General features: G+C 39.6%; 1 protein-coding gene and 1 long non-coding RNA gene across 5 annotated transcripts; one reads left to right on the forward strand and one right to left on the reverse strand.

Annotated features, from left to right (window-relative positions):
• Positions 1-744: 744 nt before the first annotated feature.
• LOC116613983 lies at positions 745-5,473 on the reverse strand. The gene is made up of 3 exons (XR_004294300.2): positions 3,864-5,473; positions 3,646-3,761; positions 745-1,397 (listed from the first exon to the last, which is right to left on the reverse strand). It is a non-coding gene; the product is annotated as an uncharacterized LOC116613983 (long non-coding RNA).
• On the forward strand, positions 1,464-10,673 carry LOC116613982. Of its 4 annotated transcripts, none has more exons than XM_032374518.2 (9): positions 1,464-1,685; positions 6,196-6,276; positions 7,105-7,170; positions 7,553-7,642; positions 8,323-8,388; positions 8,771-8,860; positions 9,097-9,174; positions 9,441-9,515; positions 9,658-10,673. In XM_032374518.2, exons 1-9 carry the CDS (start codon positions 1,665-1,667, stop codon positions 9,790-9,792), a joined length of 702 nt encoding a protein of 233 aa, XP_032230409.2. In that variant the 5' UTR covers positions 1,464-1,664; the 3' UTR covers positions 9,793-10,673. The 4 variants fall into 4 exon arrangements, with proteins under 4 accessions (XP_032230409.2, XP_048586941.1, XP_048586942.1 ...); XM_048730984.1 differs by lacking the exon at positions 1,464-1,685 and adding an exon at positions 5,474-5,734; XM_048730985.1 differs by lacking the exons at positions 1,464-1,685; positions 9,441-9,515 and adding an exon at positions 5,474-5,734.
• The last annotated feature ends 8,092 nt before the right edge of the window (positions 10,674-18,765 follow it).

An 18,765-nucleotide genomic window follows, 5' to 3' on the forward strand; every position in this document is an offset into this window, starting at 1 on the left:
ACATCCTCGGAAACGAATTTGGTCGCGGGGGAAGGGGGAAGGGGGAGGGGGGAGGGGGGAGGGGGGAGGGGGGAGGGGGGAGGGGGGAGGGGGGAGGGGGGAGGGGGGAGGGGGGAGGGGGGAGGGGGGAGGGGGAGGGGGGAGGGGGGAGGGGGGAGGGGGGAGGGGGAAGGGGGAAGGGGGAAGGGGGAAGGGGGAAGGGGGGAGGGGGGAGGGGGGAGGGGGAAGGGGGAAGGGGGAAGGGGGGATAGGTTGGGTATAGGTGCTGTCATGTGCTGCCACGGAAGTCATTCCCGAGTTCTCCCAAGGGACGCCCGTTTACAAATTTCACAATGGGTCGGTTTTCGATTGGCCAACGGAAACAAAGCGCCTGTCAAATTGCATTCTTGGGAGAAGTCGGGATTGACTTCCGTCGACGATCTAGAAGTGAGCGGATACCTGGAAATTGTTGAAGGCATTTGAAGCGACGATTTGAGCTTGAAAACACGGGGAAGTATTGATTAACATTATGAGGGGGGCCCCTATGAGCTGAAATTTATTGGGCGATCGTCTCCCATAGTTGAATCGTTGTGAGTTGCATATTTTTTGAGAACCGAAAAATTTAGTCGAGGTGATTGGAAATTAGTAACCAACCTTTCCTTCTTTCTTTAGTGGGATTGATAGAGGGAACTCTAAATGTCACCGAACAGCGCTAAAGCGGCCCCGAATGCGCTCTGGAAATAATAGACGGCTACAAATACCACATCACGTTGAATTGAATTTATTACATTTTTATGGAAGAATACTAGCATAAAGTAAACATCTCCATGTGTGTTCTCTCTATAGCCTGTCGGTCCCAATTACTCATTGACAGAGCTTGGGCTACCTGTGGTGAGAGTAAAAGTAGCAAGCTAAGCATATTTCACTAGCGTTTGAGTGTGGCAAGGGAGAACGGCAGAATGTGTTCCTATTCACAGCGCGATTGATATTATTACGAACATAAACCACTTTGTTATTTAACACCTCATGTGTGTTTGTCAGTTGCGCTGTTGGGGGAGTGGGCCGGGGTTCGCATTATGAAGTGAATTATGTTTGTCAACAGGGTCTTTGTTCGTTTATCGCCTTCTTTCCCCCAGCCCCCTCCCCCAGCTTTTGCTTTTTGCTCTCGCATCCAGCTCGCGCTCAAACAAACATGACGCGTTTATTTTCGTAATAATATCAATCGCACGTTAAAAAGGAATACATTCTGCCGTGCTCCCTTAAGTGTGGCAGTGAAAATGGTCTTCAAAAATTGTTTGTGACAAATGTTCTCAAGAAATTTGCTTCCGAAGCCTGCTTGACATTAATTCCTATGCTCACTTCTTCTTTATTTCTCTTCTGTTTTCTTAGCGGCATGGAGTCTTCCTTTATAATAAGACCTGTGAAAAATAATAAATAAAAATATAAAAAAGATGAACACTCTTAGAAGTCATCAAGATGTCTAAATATATTTACTGTTGGCAGATCTTAATTTTAGATCTCGTATTAATCTAGTTTTTTTTTAGTTTTTTAAGAATAAGAGGAGGGCATAATCGCTTGACAAGTAAAAGAGATTCGTGCGCATGCCAAAACCACGTGCTTGGTGTGAGCCTTCGACCCACGAACAGTACAAACGGCAAGAATCGAGAACAAATGCTCGATAAAATATGGCTGAATCTAAAGCTACCGTAAGTATGTGTATTTAGCTTAATCTGACCAAGATTGTTTTGAGAACTGTTTTCCACAAAAGTGGCAAACACTAGCTGGAGACTTTTGAACGCCCGACAAGATGGACAGAAGAGCACGTCAAACGCATGTCAAACCGTTCATGCGAAATAAGACATCCACTGCGTTTTAAAAAACACAATAAGGATGTTTTAATTCAATCTAAGGATTTTGTTATTGGTATTCCCTTCGTTAATTCGATCATACGAATACACATGCTTCTAGTACAAGATTTACAAGATGGCCGCCTAGGAAAAAGGATTCTCTTTAGACACCATATCATTGTTCCTTACAAACTTTCCCAAATGAAACTTAAAAGAAACTATCCAATACTCGCTGCACGGCTAACATAGAGCCATTTCTCAAATGTGCAGTGAAGAATAAAATTGCAGTGAAGAATAAGAATGCTGATCGTTGAAGCAAGGTTAAGGTATAGTGTTTGTGCAGTTGGTCGAATCAGCCGGAACCGACAGCTGGATTGGTTGAATCAAAGCTGTTCTTTGGATTTAAAATGCCTTAGTAGTGCCTTTTCTTTTTATCAATTTAAGGAGATTTCCTAGGCTTGTTTTCCTCTTCCATGCAAGCAAAACTTACAGTACAAAAGACTTTAAATCCTTTATTTGCAAGTTAAACCATAAGCATCGAATCTTCCTTTTTAGAGGCTTGTGTGGCTAGTTATGGCTATAGGAAATAGAACTTTGTATCAAAGAGTAACTTTGTATTAAATATAGAATTCTTGAGAATAAGCGTATTTCCAGAGGGATTTAGTTGCAGAACATTAGTTCAGAAGCAAAGCTCTATTCGAGGGAAATAGGTGAACAAAAGAACATTACAAGCCCACCAAAAATGGATAAATTATCTCGTGGATCTCAACGTCCAGATCGCTTTTACCCTCGTTTTTGGAGGATTTTAATGATAAGACATTGTTTTAAATATAAAATAAAAGAAACTCACGACCATGCCAAAACCACGTGGCCTCCACCAAGCTTGAAGTCACGAGCCATCCTTTGCATGCAGCTCAAGAACATGTTTTCGATCAAAACGCGCTTCAAAACGCAAATAAATGGGCGACAATCCTAAATCAACCGTTAATATTACAAGTTAATGGTGTTGTCTCGAGACTGTTTCCAAAATTGTTTAAGGGGATCGATATATTCGCTACAAAATACTAAACATAATAGGTTTGAAACAATCAAGATGGCGGCCGATGTTGAATATGAAAAAGTATGTTATGGAGGCCTGTCGACCTTAAATTTAAGATTTCAAATCCATTGCATTTGAAAGAACGCAAAACGAGATGCTTTAAGTCGATTTGATGATGTTTTTATTAGTTTTTTCGTCAAAATTCGATCAAGCTGTCGTATTGAAGATGGCCGTCTGAGTGGGATTTTCAAAATGTACGAAAAGACACTATAATATCTTCCTCAGAAAAAAACTTTCCGAATAAAAGCATATTCAATACTCGCTGAAGAGGTATCATAACAAATTTCTCAATTGTGCAGTGGAGAATGAAAACAGTGGTTGTGCTTTGTCGTCATGCAGAATGAAGTTATAGTGTTTGTGCAGTTGGTCGGATCGAGCGGCATACAACCGTAAACTGCAGCTGGATCGGTTGAATCAGCAGTCATTCTTAAGATTTAAAATGATTTAAGAAAAATTGTTTCTCCTTATCAATATCGGGAGATTTCCTAGGCTCATTCCCGTCTCGCTCTATTGTTAACTCTATTGTTAAGCGGGGAAGACGGCACCCAAAGCAAACAACTAAAGTCGCGGTATCTAGCCGAATACAGAACACTTTTCTTCCCTAGAATATAAAAACGTCTTGTGGAAAATTCCGCACAATAGTTATTTTACTTCCATACGGAATCATACAGTAAAAAGCTTTGATTTAACCGATCCAGCTGTCTATAATAATTACTATACCTTTCATTTTGCTTTACGACAAAGCAAAACATTGTTTTATGTTCCTTCATTTGAGGAATGTGCCTTCAGCCAGTCTTGAATATGCTTTGATTGCGGAAGCATTTTTCTAAGGAAGACTTGTAAAAAAAACATTACACAAGTTGTTACAATGTGAAAATCCAAATATTTTTGCTTCTCTCAATACAAGAACTTTCAGAACTTTCAGTTTTTTTTCTTACCTTCCAAACCAAATCTTGCAGTAGAAGTCATCAGTGGTAGAAACTGATTTTCATTGGACAACCGAAAGGTGATGCCAGGAATCCGTACGATAACCAATGAAATAGAATTTCTTATGTATTTTTATGCTAAAATTCTAATTTGACGGCCTTGATTCCTCGTAGTCCCAACAGACATAAGCTACGCTAATGACATTTAACAGCATATTTTCATTTGGCATTATCGACATCTTCTTTTAGGAGAAACATTGGCAACGTTGAAGATGACGGTTTAAGCTTTTTTGGTAACACTGCAATCATTTCCACAAATTCTTCATCAATTTCCAAAAAAATCGAATATGTTCCCAACTTACTGGAGGTAATCTTGATATTCCTTGAACGTTATGAATTTTTGATTGCGCACCATGGTAGATGACTGTGTTTATATGAGGCACAAACATCAAGTTGGCAAACATCATTTACCTTTTGATAAATCCATTGTTACAATGACAAAAAAAGTTTTCAATCCTCCTTCCATCAACGGACTTGTTCCTTGGCAACGAGCATATTTGACTCCTTGCTCTGAGTCACTAAAATCAAGATGCGGAACACTAACTCATCCTTGAAAAATCTGCATGTCATGCTTTGGTTATCAGCAACAATTCATATTTTGGATGAACTTTAAATGTTTATTGAATATTATAACATCTTTACTCTATTGCTCGACAGACAGAAGATCCTAAGTTAGGATTAAACTTAAATTCAAATCTATCTAATCGTATCTATGCTGGAATATAATTTTGATTTAAGTTGCCTTATTGGCGCATTTGTTTGCTCAGACATAATCTTCCAATTCTTCTGCTACAAAAACTCAAAGAATCTTGTGGAAAATAAGAAAACCTAATTTGACTCTGAGAAAAAAAACCAAGAATAATCAGAATGTAGAGTATTTTATAATAGAATGACGTCTTTTTTCTGACAAAAAAGTGTTTTTTTCTTTGCGGCTCTGAAGATGATAGTCAAATCTCCTTGTAATGCTCTGTTTAAGGGATGTTTGGAATGAGCCTAGTAAGCATAAACGCAACAGAGAAAAACCTAGATACTGTAATAGTATTAACAGCCAAATTCGTTGTTGCGCGACCTCGGCGAATCCAATATTCTTGTGTCGTTTGGGAAATAGCGCTAGTCAATCAAACTTTGGTCCGCGTATGAATTGGGCTATTCCTAAAAACATGGATTTCATCATCGTCTTTGTTATTCAATAACAAGTCTGGGCATCTTATAATGAGTACGAAGTGAAGGTCCGAAGTAGGTTGTTTGTGTGTTATCTTGTGTATCTTACTTCAACGCAAATCGCATCTTGCAAGTCATGTTCCTTTTCTAATAACTTAATAACTAAGGGCAACTAGGATATGTTTAACCAAAGGCTTGCCAATTATTTCCAAGGGAAGCATTAAATGTTTCTTCTGTGACTTGAAAAAGGAAAACAAATACTTGTTTTGCTAAATGCTTAATCCATTCTCCATTCCCTTGGCATTGTGATGATAATTTTGATCAAACCTTGTTTTGATCCGCATTTGTGCAAAAAATCTTTATACTACACGATGTTTGTCATTCTTATTCCATATTTCACCCTTTATCACTCGAGCGGGGTAATTTTCAGTATATAGTTTATGCATATACAGTTGTCATAGTTTAAAAGTACCGGATTGCTATAGAAAATGCCATAGAAAATGGCGCGATATATTCCCGCCAAAAGTGGATGAATGCCCTCAGCGAATAAATTTAGGCACGTGGAGCGTCGGGTTCGGCCATTTGAGTTGTTCCACGCGGCAGAGCTACATTTATTGTTAGGCTGTATCAGTTCTGTCAACGATATGGAGCTGAACTACAACGTATGTAGAAGTCTAGGGTACAAATTACGTTTAGAGATTGGGGAAAAGGGGCAGGGGACATAAGCGGTGTGAAATCAATGCTAAGGAAGAGAAAAATGAAAGAAGAGAAACCATCGTCCATCGTCCCCAGTTCTTCTGCGATCAACAAGCATAAGTTTACCTCTAAAGGTTTTAATTATTTTTACGCTACAGTCACGGATCTTTAAGACATATTGATCAACCTACTGCTAGGAAAGAATCGATGAGTAAAACAAATTTGGAAATGATGCTTTTTACAGGAATAGTCGAATAATAGTGAGGACTGTTGAACATGTTTATTTTTTATGTAAAGCGTTCTTGACTGAAGCAACACCCCAAAAATATAAATACTTGACAGACGCAATTGTTTTCAGTCTTCCTGTTTGGGAAATGAACTTGGGTATTTTTAGTTGTCCTTTCAGATATAACCATTGCTTTTACAGACTCGTGAGGGTCCACCACCAAAAAAGCAAGAAGCTGTTGAAGAGCAATTGGAAGCGGACGAGAAGCTCGAGATAGATGAGGTAAAGTTTTGCGTAGCTTGTGCATGCGAATACAGAAATTTTAGATGTCGGTCCAAAAAGGTGCTCTTTTAAGCCTTTTGCCCTAAATCGATGCTAAAGTAACTAGGACATGTGTGCAAAAATTTACTGGAATGACAGTACTGCTCTGAAACATATGTACACTATTCGCGACACTTTTGAGGAAAGGAATATTACGATCACTTCATCAAAGTTTTAAAGACCGCGGTGAAGTTAGCAACTAACTCAGCAGCTAATTCAAGTAGTGAAGTTAGCAGCGGATTCAGCATCCAATTCGAACAAAAGTTATAATAACGTCCTGATTTAATCAAATCTCGTCTGCAAACATTTAAAGCTTATGTATTATGATTGTCTAGTGAACTACCGACCATTGTACAATTTCGTGGCTTCTCAGATTTTATGCAAATTACCTAAAAATTGGTTATCCATATAAAACTGGTAAAATGGTTATAGTTTCGTTGTTTCTTGGGCTTCTTGTGAACAAAAGCAAGTGAATGAGATGATAAAAAGCGCGTGAAGTGCGTGTTAATGAGTGCGTACCTGGAGTGCGTGGCGATGAGTGCGTACCTGGAGTGCGTGGTAATAATGGGTGCCCGGTGTACGTGGTAATAAGTGCGTACCTGGTAATAAGTGCGTACCTGGAGTGCGTGGTGCTGAGTGCGTACCTGGAATGCGTGGTGATGCGTGGTAATCACCACGCAATCCAGGTGGATATATACTCATAATGAAATGTACCGATCAGTGCTAGCCGCTAAAAGCTCATATATACCCTGGTTAATAGAGTAATCGACACACGCTTTTATCTGGCAGGTATTTGCGGCAGAGGAAAAAGAAAAAGAGAAAGTTGTAGATAAAGTCCCTGTTGAACAGGAGGATGTAAGTGGAAGTTTTATATGTCGGGTATCATGTGTTCTACATATAGACATATCTCCAAATGGCTGCGTAAGCGACATCACCCTCTTTTTTCCCTGACTCACCTTACTTTGTTTAAAGTTGGCGTGATTTTAAGACGTGGCCAAGCTTTTACGTCTTTGATTCATTATCTGTCTCTGTTTCTCGGATAGTAAAAGTCAGTGTTGCATAGGCGCGCCTAAAGTTTTCAGCTTTTGCATGTCATATTGATTGACGACAAGTAGATGCAACATTAGCCTAGCTGAACGCAGTTATTTCATTTAAAGATTAAAGATGCTTATCTTTTATCCACACTAAGTGCGCTGGCATGCTATCTCCATTTATTTTACAATATCTTTGTTTTTAGATAGACCCACAGTACGGTCTCACAGACCGAGGGTACCCTGTGGTCCAAGAGACTGGCAATAGGGACGAAGAAAGTGATGTTGTAGAAGAGGTGTTTATGAAGACTGATCCCCTGGATGCGTGTTATCTATGTTAGATGACGGGAATGGTTGGAGAGGGGGGAGGGGCAGTCAGAAAGTTAAACTTTCCCTCTCCTCTTTTTTTCTTTATACAATAAGAAAGATAAAAAGATAACAATAACAAAAGTTATAATAACGTCCTGATTTAATCAAATCTCGTCTGCAAACATTTAAAACTTATGTATTATGATTGTCTAGTGAACTACCGACCATTGTACAATTTCGTGGCTTCTCAGATTTTATGCAAATTACCTAAAAATTGGTTATCCATATAAAACTGGTAAAATGGTTATAGTTTCGTTGTTTCTTGGGCTTCTTGTGAACAAAAGCAAGTGAATGAGATGATAAAAAGCGCGTGAAGTGCGTGTTAATGAGTGCGTACCTGGAGTGCGTGGCGATGAGTGCGTACCTGGAGTGCGTGGTAATAATGGGTGCCCGGTGTACGTGGTAATAAGTGCGTACCTGGTAATAAGTGCGTACCTGGAGTGCGTGGTGCTGAGTGCGTACCTGGAATGCGTGGTGATGCGTGGTAATCACCACGCAATCCAGGTGGATATATACTCATAATGAAATGTACCGATCAGTGCTAGCCGCTAAAAGCTCATATATACCCTGGTTAATAGAGTAATCGACACACGCTTTTATCTGGCAGGTATTTGCGGCAGAGGAAAAAGAAAAAGAGAAAGTTGTAGATAAAGTCCCTGTTGAACAGGAGGATGTAAGTGGAAGTTTTATATGTTGGCTATCATGTGTTCTACATATAGACATATCTCCAAATGGCTGCGTAAGTGACATCACTCTCTTCTTTCCCTGTCTAACCTTACTTTGTTTAAAGTTGGCGTGATTTTGAGACGTGGCCAAGCTTTTACGTCTTTGATTCATTATCTGTCTCTGTTTCTCGGATAGTAAAAGTCAGTGTTGCATAGGCGCGCCTAAAGTTTTCAGCTTTTGCATGTCATATTGATTGACGATAAGTAGATGCTCCATTAGCCTAGCTAAACGCAATTATTTCATTTAAAGATTAAAGATGCTTATCTTTTATCCACACTAAGTGCGCTGGCATGCTATCTCCATTTATTTTACAATATCTTTGTTTTTAGATAGACCCACAGTACGGTCTCACAGACCGAGGGCACCCTGTGGTCCAAGAGACTGGCAATAGGGACGAAGAAAGTGATGTTGTAGGAGAGGTGATTAAGAAGACTGATCCCCTGGATGCGTGTAATCTGTGTTAGAGAGGGGGGCGGGGCAGTCAGAAAGTTAAACTTTCCCTCCCCTCTTTTATTCTTTATACAATAAGATAAAATATAATAAATATAATAATAATATAATAAATAAGTGCTGGCTGGTGAAGCCCGAAAAATGCTTCCCTATTTTTTCAAATTTATCGCTGTTGTTGTAACAACTGTTTAATATTAACGCACAGGTTGCACCATCTCATGACGAGCATCAAACAACTGAAGGTCGGGACCTACCTGAGGAAATTGACGTGGCTCAGGAACATGTAAGTATTTTTTTCTGTTGGCTGATCCCATTGAAGGGTGTAATATTCTTTTAAATTAGATGACGGGAATGGTTGGAGAGGGGGCGGGGCAGTCAGAAAGTTAAACTTTCCCTCCCCTCTTTTATTCTTTATACAATAAGATAAAATATAATAAATATAATAATAATATAATAAATAAGTGCTGGCTGGTGAAGCCCGAAAAATGCTTCCCTATTTTTTCAAATTTATCGCTGTTGTTGTAACAACTGTTTAATATTAACGCACAGGTTGCACCATCTCATGACGAGCATCAGGACGTACCTGATGCCTTGGATATTGAAGTGGAAGTGGCTCAGGAACATGTAAGTGATTTAACGTATTCTTTTTCTCACGCACCACCACTCATTACCACGCACTCATTACCATATATACTCATAATGAAATGTACCGATCAAGTGCGCTGGCATGCTATCTCCATTTATTTTACAATATCTTTGTTTTTAGATAGACCCACAGTACGGTCTCACAGACCGAGGGTACCCTGTGGTCCAAGAGACTGGCAATAGGGACGAAGAAAGTGATGTTGTAGAAGAGGTGTTTATGAAGACTGATCCCCTGGATGCGTGTAATCTGTTTTAGATAACGGGAATGGTTGGAGAGGGGGGGGGGGCGGGGCAGTCAGAAAGTTAAACTTTCCCTTCCCTCTTTTATTCTTTATACAATAAGATAAAAAGATAACAATTTAATAATTATAAATAAACGTTGCAGCGTACTTTTCTTGATTCATTTGCAATAAATTTTAAGTCGAGCTTATCTGTGACATCCTGATAATAATGTAGTTCACTCTTTTTTTATAAGAACCTTTTCAATAAGAACATGCATGCTGAGATTTCAACAAATTTTAAGAACATGCTAGGAACCTGCTGAGGCTCATATAGCAGAAAAAAATATTACTTAATTAGTCTATGTGTACTAAAATGCAGTGTCAAATTGTGTTTATCGATAACAACCTAAAATATTATTGCTATTAAACATTTGTGTAATTCTCTACCTAATAATTCATTGGGAACTATATTTTATAAGCACTAAAACTTAAGAACATCTTTAAGAGCACTTTCAGCCTTAAAATGCTAAAAAAATAAGAACTGCCCAGCCTCAATTGAAAAGTAGACGATCTTATAAAAATAAAAAGAGTGTATCATCAAACGAGTCAGTCTCGATTGAGCCATGAGTCATTGCAGGTGCAGGGCCATAGCCAGGGCCAAATATTTTCAAAAATTAGAACCAGTAGGGGTGTGGCCAGGTCCCCATGTTTTTAAATGTTTATTGCCCCCCCCCCCCCCCCTCCACCACAACCACCACATCCATACAGCACTGCATTCCCCCAGAACAAACGTAAATCTCAAAATACCGGCCCAAATGGCTTGAAACTTCACACAGACCATATTTAAGATTCCACTGTCATGTCAGAATATTATTGAGAGTCTTAATGTTTTTATTTCGTATTAAAGTGAACGTCTTATTCCAATCCCGGATATGTTTAATGTAAACCATGACACACAACGTGACGTAATCCACTATAATTTATTCATACACAGTGAGCTTGAGTTACTTGTGGTATACTCCAGATACTCGTTGCGGCAAGGTAATCTTGCTTAGGAAAATACACTTCTCTTTGAAAGAAGATGAAAATTCTGCTTCTGCATTGTTCCAACTGTTTGAGGTCTTTTTTCTTTTCCCGCTAACTTTGGTTCATTGACTTCAAAATCACCCCGTTATATGCCAAATAGGTTCAAGCTATCTTATATAATCAGTCCTCGAGCCTTCGATTATTTGAACGGTGAACGTTTTCATGACCCTCTACACTTATCAGCTTTTTTTTTCATTTTTTTGGCTATGATGTGTCTAATTTTATTTTTTTTTTTGTACTTTTCAAGTTTTTTCCTCTGAAAGTTGTTTCGTTTGAAAGCGGGCCAGCAGTACAGTACAGTACCTATATTATAATTTGATTTGGGATAGGTGGGGGAGGAGGGTGGATAAAAAATATAACATAGCGAGAAGACCCAACATTTAAGAAAAAATACATTGCGCATTGGGAAAAGCAAGAAAAAAAGGGAATCATCCTGCACGAACGCACCCGAGCGTAAAAATATAATTTATTTTATTTATTTTATTTTTTTAAATGGGGGGGCACGTTACATAAACATTAGAAACAATAATGGCGGGGTATAGCTATGCCCCTATTATTCATACAAATACATAGCCTGTGTAGCAAGCGTTTCTGTGGAGTTTCGAGCAAAGAATGTGGCCGCGCGAAGAATCCCCATTTTTTGCCCGGCCATATTCCTCGCTCGCTCTCTATTCCTGATGAAACTCCACAAAAACGCTTGCTACGTAGGCTAACAAATACACATCAGTCAATCTTGTTTTAAAATCTGTAGTTTTTCTAGTTCGCTCGGTCAGTTCCTTATAAAGGCATTGCATACCATATTTGGGAGTCCGCTTCAATCAGTTTTTCGCTATTTATCGCTCTAGAATTCTTCTTTATTTCTCTTCTGTTTTCTTGGCGACACAGAGGAAAATATAGGGGAATACAGGAAAATACAAGGAAATACAGGAGAATACAGAAAAATACAGAAAAATACAGAAGAATACAAGGAAATACAGGAGAATACAGGAAAATACAGGAGAATACAGGGAAATACAAGAGAATACAGGGAAATACAGGAGAATACAGGGAAATACAGGAGAATACAGGGAAATACAGGAGAATACAGGGAAATGCAGGAGAATACAGAAAAATACAGGAGAATACAGGAAAATACAGGGGAATACAGGAAAATACAGGAGAATAGAAGAATACAGGAAAATACAGGGGAATACAGGGAAATACAGAAGAATACAGGGAAATACAGGAGAATACAGGGAAATACAGGAGTATACAGGAGAATACAGGGAAATACAGGGAAATACAGGAGAATACAAGGAAATACAGGAGAATACAAGAGAATACAGGGAAATACAGGAGAATACAGGGAAATGCAGGAAAATACAAGGAAATACAGGAGAATACAGGAGAATACAAGGAAATACAGGAGAATACAGGAGAATAGAAGAATACAGGAAAATACAGGGGAATACAGGGAAATACAGAAGAATACAGGGAAATACAGGAGAATACAGGGAAATACAGGAGTATACAGGAGAATACAGGGAAATACAGGAGAATACAGGAGAATACAAGGAAATACAGGAGAATACAAGAGAATACAGGGAAATACAGGAGAATACAGGGAAATGCAGGAAAATACAAGGAAATACAGGAGAATACAGGAGAATACAAGGAAATACAGGAGAATACAGGAAAATACAGGAGAATACAGGGAAATACAGGAGAATACAGGGAAATACAGGAGAAGACAGAAGAATACAGGAGAATACAGGAAAATACAGGGGAATACAGGAAAATACAGGAGAATAGAAGAATACAGGAAAATACAGGAGAATACAGGGAAACAGGGAAATACAGGAGAATTGGGGAATACAAGGAAATAGAGGAAAATATAGGGGAATACAGGAAAATACAAGGAAATACAGGAGAATACAGAAAAATACAGAAAAATACAGAAGAATACAAGGAAATACAGGAGAATAGAAGAATACAGGAAAATACAGGGGAATACAGGGAAATACAGAAGAATACAGGGAAATACAGGAGAATACAGGGAAATACAGGAGTATACAGGAGAATACAGGGAAATACAGGGAAATACAGGAGAATACAGGGGAATAAAGGAAATACTTGGAGAATACAAGGAAATACAGGGAAACACAGGAGAACACAGGAAAATACAGGAGAATACAGGGAAATACAGGAGAATACAGGGAAATACAGGAGAATTACAAGAAAATACAGGGAAACAGGGAAATACAGGAGAATACAGGGGAATACAGGGAAATGGAGGGAAAAAAAGGGGAATACAGGGAGAAACAAGGAAATACAGGCAAATACAAGAGAATACAGGAAAGTACAGGAGAATACAGAAAAATCCAGGAGAATACAGGCAAATACAGGAGAATACAGGAAAATACAGGGAAACAGGGAAATACAGGAGAATTGGGGAATACAAGGAAATCGAGGAAAATATAGGGGAATACAGGAAAATACAAGGAAATACAGGAGAATACAGGAGAATACAAGGAAATACAGGAGAATACAGGAGAATACAGGGAAATACAAGAGAATACAGGGAAATACAGGAGAATACAGGGAAATACAGGGGAATACAGGAAAATACAGGAGAATAGAAGAATACAGGAAAATACAGGAGAATACAGGGAAACAGGGAAATACAGGAGAATTGGGGAATACAAGGAAATAGAGGAAAATATAGGGGAATACAGGAAAATACAAGGAAATACAGGAGAATACAGAAAAATACAGAAAAATACAGAAGAATACAAGGAAATACAGGAGAATACAGGAAAATACAGGAGAATACAGGGAAATACAAGAGAATACAGGGAAATACAGGAGAATACAGGGAAATACAGGAGAATACAGGGAAATACAGGAGAATACAGGGAAATGCAGGAGAATACAGAAAAATACAGGAGAATACAGGAAAATACAGGGGAATACAGGAAAATACAGGAGAATAGAAGAATACAGGAAAATACAGGGGAATACAGGGAAATACAGAAGAATACAGGGAAATACAGGACAATACAGGGAAATACAGGAGAACACAGGGAAATACAGGAGAATACAGGGAAATACAGGAGAACACAGGGAAATACAGGAAAAAACAAGGAAATACAGGCAAATACAGGAGAATACATGAAAATACAGGAGAATACCGGGAAATACAAGATAATACAGGAAAATACAAGAGAACACAGGAAAATACAGGAGAACACAGGGAAATACAGGAGAATACAGGGAAATACAGGAGAATACAAGGAAATACAGGGAAATGCAGGAGAATACAGGGAAATACAGGAAAATACAGGGGAATACAGGAGAATACAGGGGAATACAGGAGAATACAGGGGAATACAGGAGAATACAGGGGAATACAGGAGAATACAGAAGAATACAGGAGAATACAGGGAAATACAGGAGAATACAGGGGAATACAGGGATATACAGGAGAATACAGGGAAATACAGGAGAATACATGGAAATACAGGAGAACACAGGGAAATACAGGAGAATACAAGGGAATACAGGGAAATACAGGAGAATACAGGGGAATACAGGAGAATACAGGGATATACAGGAGAATACAGGGAAATACAGGAGAATACAGGGGAATAAAGGAAAATACAGGAGAATACAGGGAAATACAGGAGAATACAGGAAAATACAGGAGAATATATTGGTCAGCGGTCTGCTGGTCAGCGGTCTGCTGGTCAGCGGCGGACCGTTTCACTGTACGAACAGCTTCACAAGCTAAGTTCAGCGAGATGTTTCTCCCTTGTTGATGTCAAAGAAAGGTTTCTACACATTCCTCTCGATGAGGAATCGTCATGGCTGACAAAAATGCACACATCATACGGAAGATACCGTTGGCGCCGCCTACCATTTGGAATTAAGAGCGCACCAGAGGAGTTTCAGATGCGACTGTTAACTGCACTCGAAGGCCTGGAAGGCATTATATGTATCGCAGACGACATCCTAGTATTCGGAGAGGGAAAAGTTTTCGCAGAAGCTGAGAAAGATCACGACAGACGATTCGTCGCCCTGATGGAACGCTGTAAACAGAGAAATATCAAGCTCAATGCACATAAGCTTCAGTTCAAGCTGACAGAGCTCAAATTTATGGGAACCATAATCTCGGCCGAAGGAATGAAACCGGATCCAGACAAGCAAGCACTACTTCGATTCATCGGAATGGTGAACTATCTTGCGCCGTTCTGCCCAAACCTGAGCACAGAAATACAGTCGGTGCGCATGCTAACCTAGGACGCCGTTACTTTCAACTGGTCTGAAGCACAAGATAGAGCGTTCAAGAAAGCAAAACAACTGATCTCATCAGCTCCTGTCTTAGCCTACTATGATCTTCACAAGCCAGTCGTGCTACAGACGGACGCCAGTGACTATGCTGTCGGTGGAGCTCTGCTCCAACCCAATGACGAGGGTAAACTCCAACCAGTGGCCTTCACGTCCTCAAGTATGAGCCCAACAGAACAACGCTCCTCACAAATCGAGAAGGAGTGTTTGGCTATCTGTAACGGTTTCCAGAAATTTGACCAGTGGCTATACGGCAAGTCAGATACCGAAGTTCACACCGACCACCAGCCCCTCGAAACCATCATGAAGAAACCTCTCAACAAGGCTCCAGCACGCTTACAGAAGACGATCATGAAGTTGCAGCGATATCAATTCAAGATTACCTACAAAAGAGGCCCGACCCTCTACCTAGCCGACACTCTCTCTAGAGCAGCCCTTCCTCAACCCATTGCCGCTAAAGTAACATCTTTCGAAGTATTCCGCACAGAGATGGCGGCCAGAGACACCGACAAGAACCCAAGGCTAACAAAGAACACTGAGAGCCAAATAAGGGAAGAGACAAGCAAAGATACTACATTGGCAGCCTTACAAGACGTCATCATACATGGATGGCCAGAAGACAAAACACGCCTGCGACATTCGCTCCGCCCCTACTGGTGCTATAGGGACGAGCTGTCAGTACAGAACAGCATAATCTACAAAGGCATACAAGTAATGATACCCCAATCAATGTACAAAACCATGCTCTCCAAGATACACGCAAATCACTTTGGTGCAGAATCCAACATACGCATGGCACGTGAAGTCCTATTCTGGCCAGGGATGAGGAAAGCAATTCAGGACGCATGTGAATCCTGTGGCAGTGTGGCGGTAAAAGGTGTAGGGTGTGTAACTTTCTTAAGACAGGGCGGGAGTTTCGCAGTACAGTTACTAATAAGAAATATGTCATTAATTTTGACTTGGACTGTAACTCAGATTTTGTTGTTTATCTAATTACTTGCTCTATGTGTAGCAAGCAATACGTAGGGTCTACTATCAATAGTTTTAGGAAGCGTTTTCATAATCATAAAAGTAGGTTAAATAAGCACCCTAGTTTACCGGTTAGTGAAAGAGTTAAGGATGACCTTATCTATCAACATTTTCATTGCGACAATCATTTAGGTCTTAATAATGTTATGGTACAACTTATAGATAAGTGTAACTCTGAGGCTCAGCTTAGGGAAAGGGAAGGCCAGTGGGCTTATCGGCTTAAGTCTATCTACCCGCGGGGTCTTAATAGTGATGACTTTTTTTGTAGTAGGAACCCACGTAGAGAAGTGTAAATTCTTTTTATCCATAGCGCGCGCTATTCTAGAAAATGCGCGTTTTTGTCAGTTGTAATGTTTTTGCGTCTCGCGCCACTATTATGATGTAAATAAGCTTGTTACGATTCACCTTCTTCAGTCTGCCCTGAAGAAGTCTTATTAAAGACGAAAATTTGGCAGAGTCGATTTCCAGTTTTTGGTGTATTGTATTCATTGTTCTGGTACGAGAAGGCGACAGTTTGGGCTTTTTGATTCTATTCGTATTGATTTTCCCGAGGACTGATGGGGGAAGGATTCTACAAGCTCATCAACTTAAAGAAAAAAAGATCAAGATATTTACATCATTACCATTTTTTGGCCGATTGTCAGCTTAGGCGTGGTTACGAAAGGACTCATTATTAAGAAGACGGCAAATATAGGGCATATTTCGGATGGTTTTCGGGACTTGTGGGACTCGACCTTGTATGAGTGTTCGTCTCGCCTACAAGTTCTATTTCTACAAGAAACTTCAAAAGTCTTGGATGGTGTTACAGAAAAGTTTGAGAGGCTGGAGTCTCAGTTGGATGAGGGACATATGAGTTATTATCAGAATTTTTGTTTAGACATTCTTCCGAATTTTGAGGATGGCCTTAACAAGAAACATGAGCAGAAATTGGATGCGCTTCTAAGTTTTTATAGAAGAGAGATAGTAGATGTTATGGAAACGACAGTGGATCATAAAGAGATCGCGTTTGATGCTTCGCATGAGGTCAATAGTGAGGAGCAAGACTACATGGTTGATGGAGGAGCAGAGCACGAGGCTCACAGTATGGACAATATTATTGGAACATTATCTGGGTCTATTCCAGAAACTATTAATACTAATACGGTTACTAGTACAGTGGGGGAGTCTACCATGGGTCTTAACGTAGTTGTTAATTTATCTAGCCGGGAACTTAGCCGTGGGGAGGTTGCTCTTCTTTCTAAGGGTCTTAAATTTTGTCCTACTCCTAATGAGTTGGATGTTTTTGCTTTACGTAAGGATATCAATGATTTCGTTAGGCGTATAAGGTTAAGGGAATTTTTTTATGATCCGGATGCCGTAGATGCAGATTTTTCGGAAACCCCAGCTTTTAGAAAAAAAACATCTTGGTGTCCGGAAAAAGGTCGCGAAATTGCTATAGAGGCGTACGCTAAAGCCTTGGAGGAAGAGATCTTATCTTCAAACAAACAAGGTAAGTTTTATAGTAATTTGACACAGGATGAACGCCGAGCTCTTAAGGATTTAAGGTATGCTAAGGATATAGTTATAAAAGAGGCGGATAAGGGTTTTGGGGTAGTGGTCATGGATAAGGATAAGTATATTCAAGAGGTACTAAGACAGCTCAGTGACAAGGAGGTATATAAGGAAACCAAGGATCTCACGCAGTATATTACGGAGCTAGTAAATAGAAGGGTACGTAAGTTGTCTGCTGATGGATTTATAGATGATAAGACTCTAGATTATCTTATAATCAATGGTAAGCCTAGGACAGGTCGATTTTATCTCCTTCCTAAAATACATAAGAAGGGTAATCCAGGTAGGCCAGTCATATCGGGGTGTAATACTTGCACTGAAAAGATTTCTGAGTTTGTAGATTATCATATTAAGGATTTGGTGCCATCTATACCATCCCATATTAAGGATTCTAAACATTTTCTAAATATAGTGAGGGATATGGGAACTTTACCTCAGGGGGCTATCTTAGTCACAGCAGATGTGGTTGGGCTTTACCCCCACATACCCCATGATGAGGGGCTGGAGGCTCTTAAAGCCGCTTTGGACAAACGTGGTAAGTTAACAGGTAATTATATTCCTACAGAGGACCTTGTGGACTTAGCTCGCATTGTCCTGGAGAATAATAACTTAGTATTTAATAAGAAGCATTATTTACAGGTATTAGGTACGGCTATAGGTACTAGAATGGCACCATCATATGCTAATCTTTTTATGGCTAAAGTTGAAAAGGAAATCATAGACACTTCTCCAGTTAAGCCTTATTTATGGCGTAGGTATATCGATGACAATTTCATGATCTGGACTGAAGGTGAGGACGCTCTGAGAGATTTTATGGCTCACATGAACTCTATACATAGAACTATAAAATTTACGTTTGAGTGGTCTACTAGTCAGGTAAATTTTTTGGATGTTTCACTTACTCTTAGGGATGGGTTTATATCTACAGATCTGTATAGTAAGCCTACTGATAAGCATCAATATCTTTTTCACACGTCCTGTCATCCGTCTGCTTGTAAGAAAGGCATTCCTTTTGG

This window comes from Nematostella vectensis, chromosome 8 (genome assembly GCF_932526225.1).
Source record: "Nematostella vectensis chromosome 8, jaNemVect1.1, whole genome shotgun sequence".
NCBI lineage: Eukaryota > Metazoa > Cnidaria > Anthozoa > Actiniaria > Edwardsiidae > Nematostella > Nematostella vectensis.

Coding starts and splice junctions, on each gene's coding strand:
- LOC116613982 (XM_048730984.1), top strand. CDS start 5,606: ATGCCCTCAGCGAATAAATTTAGGCACGTGGAGCGTCGGGTTCGGCCA. Junction 6,277..7,104: donor AGAAGCTCGAGATAGATGAG/GTAAAGTTTTGC, acceptor TTTATCTGGCAG/GTATTTGCGGCAGAGGAAAA. Junction 9,175..9,440: donor TTGACGTGGCTCAGGAACAT/GTAAGTATTTTT, acceptor ATTAACGCACAG/GTTGCACCATCTCATGACGA.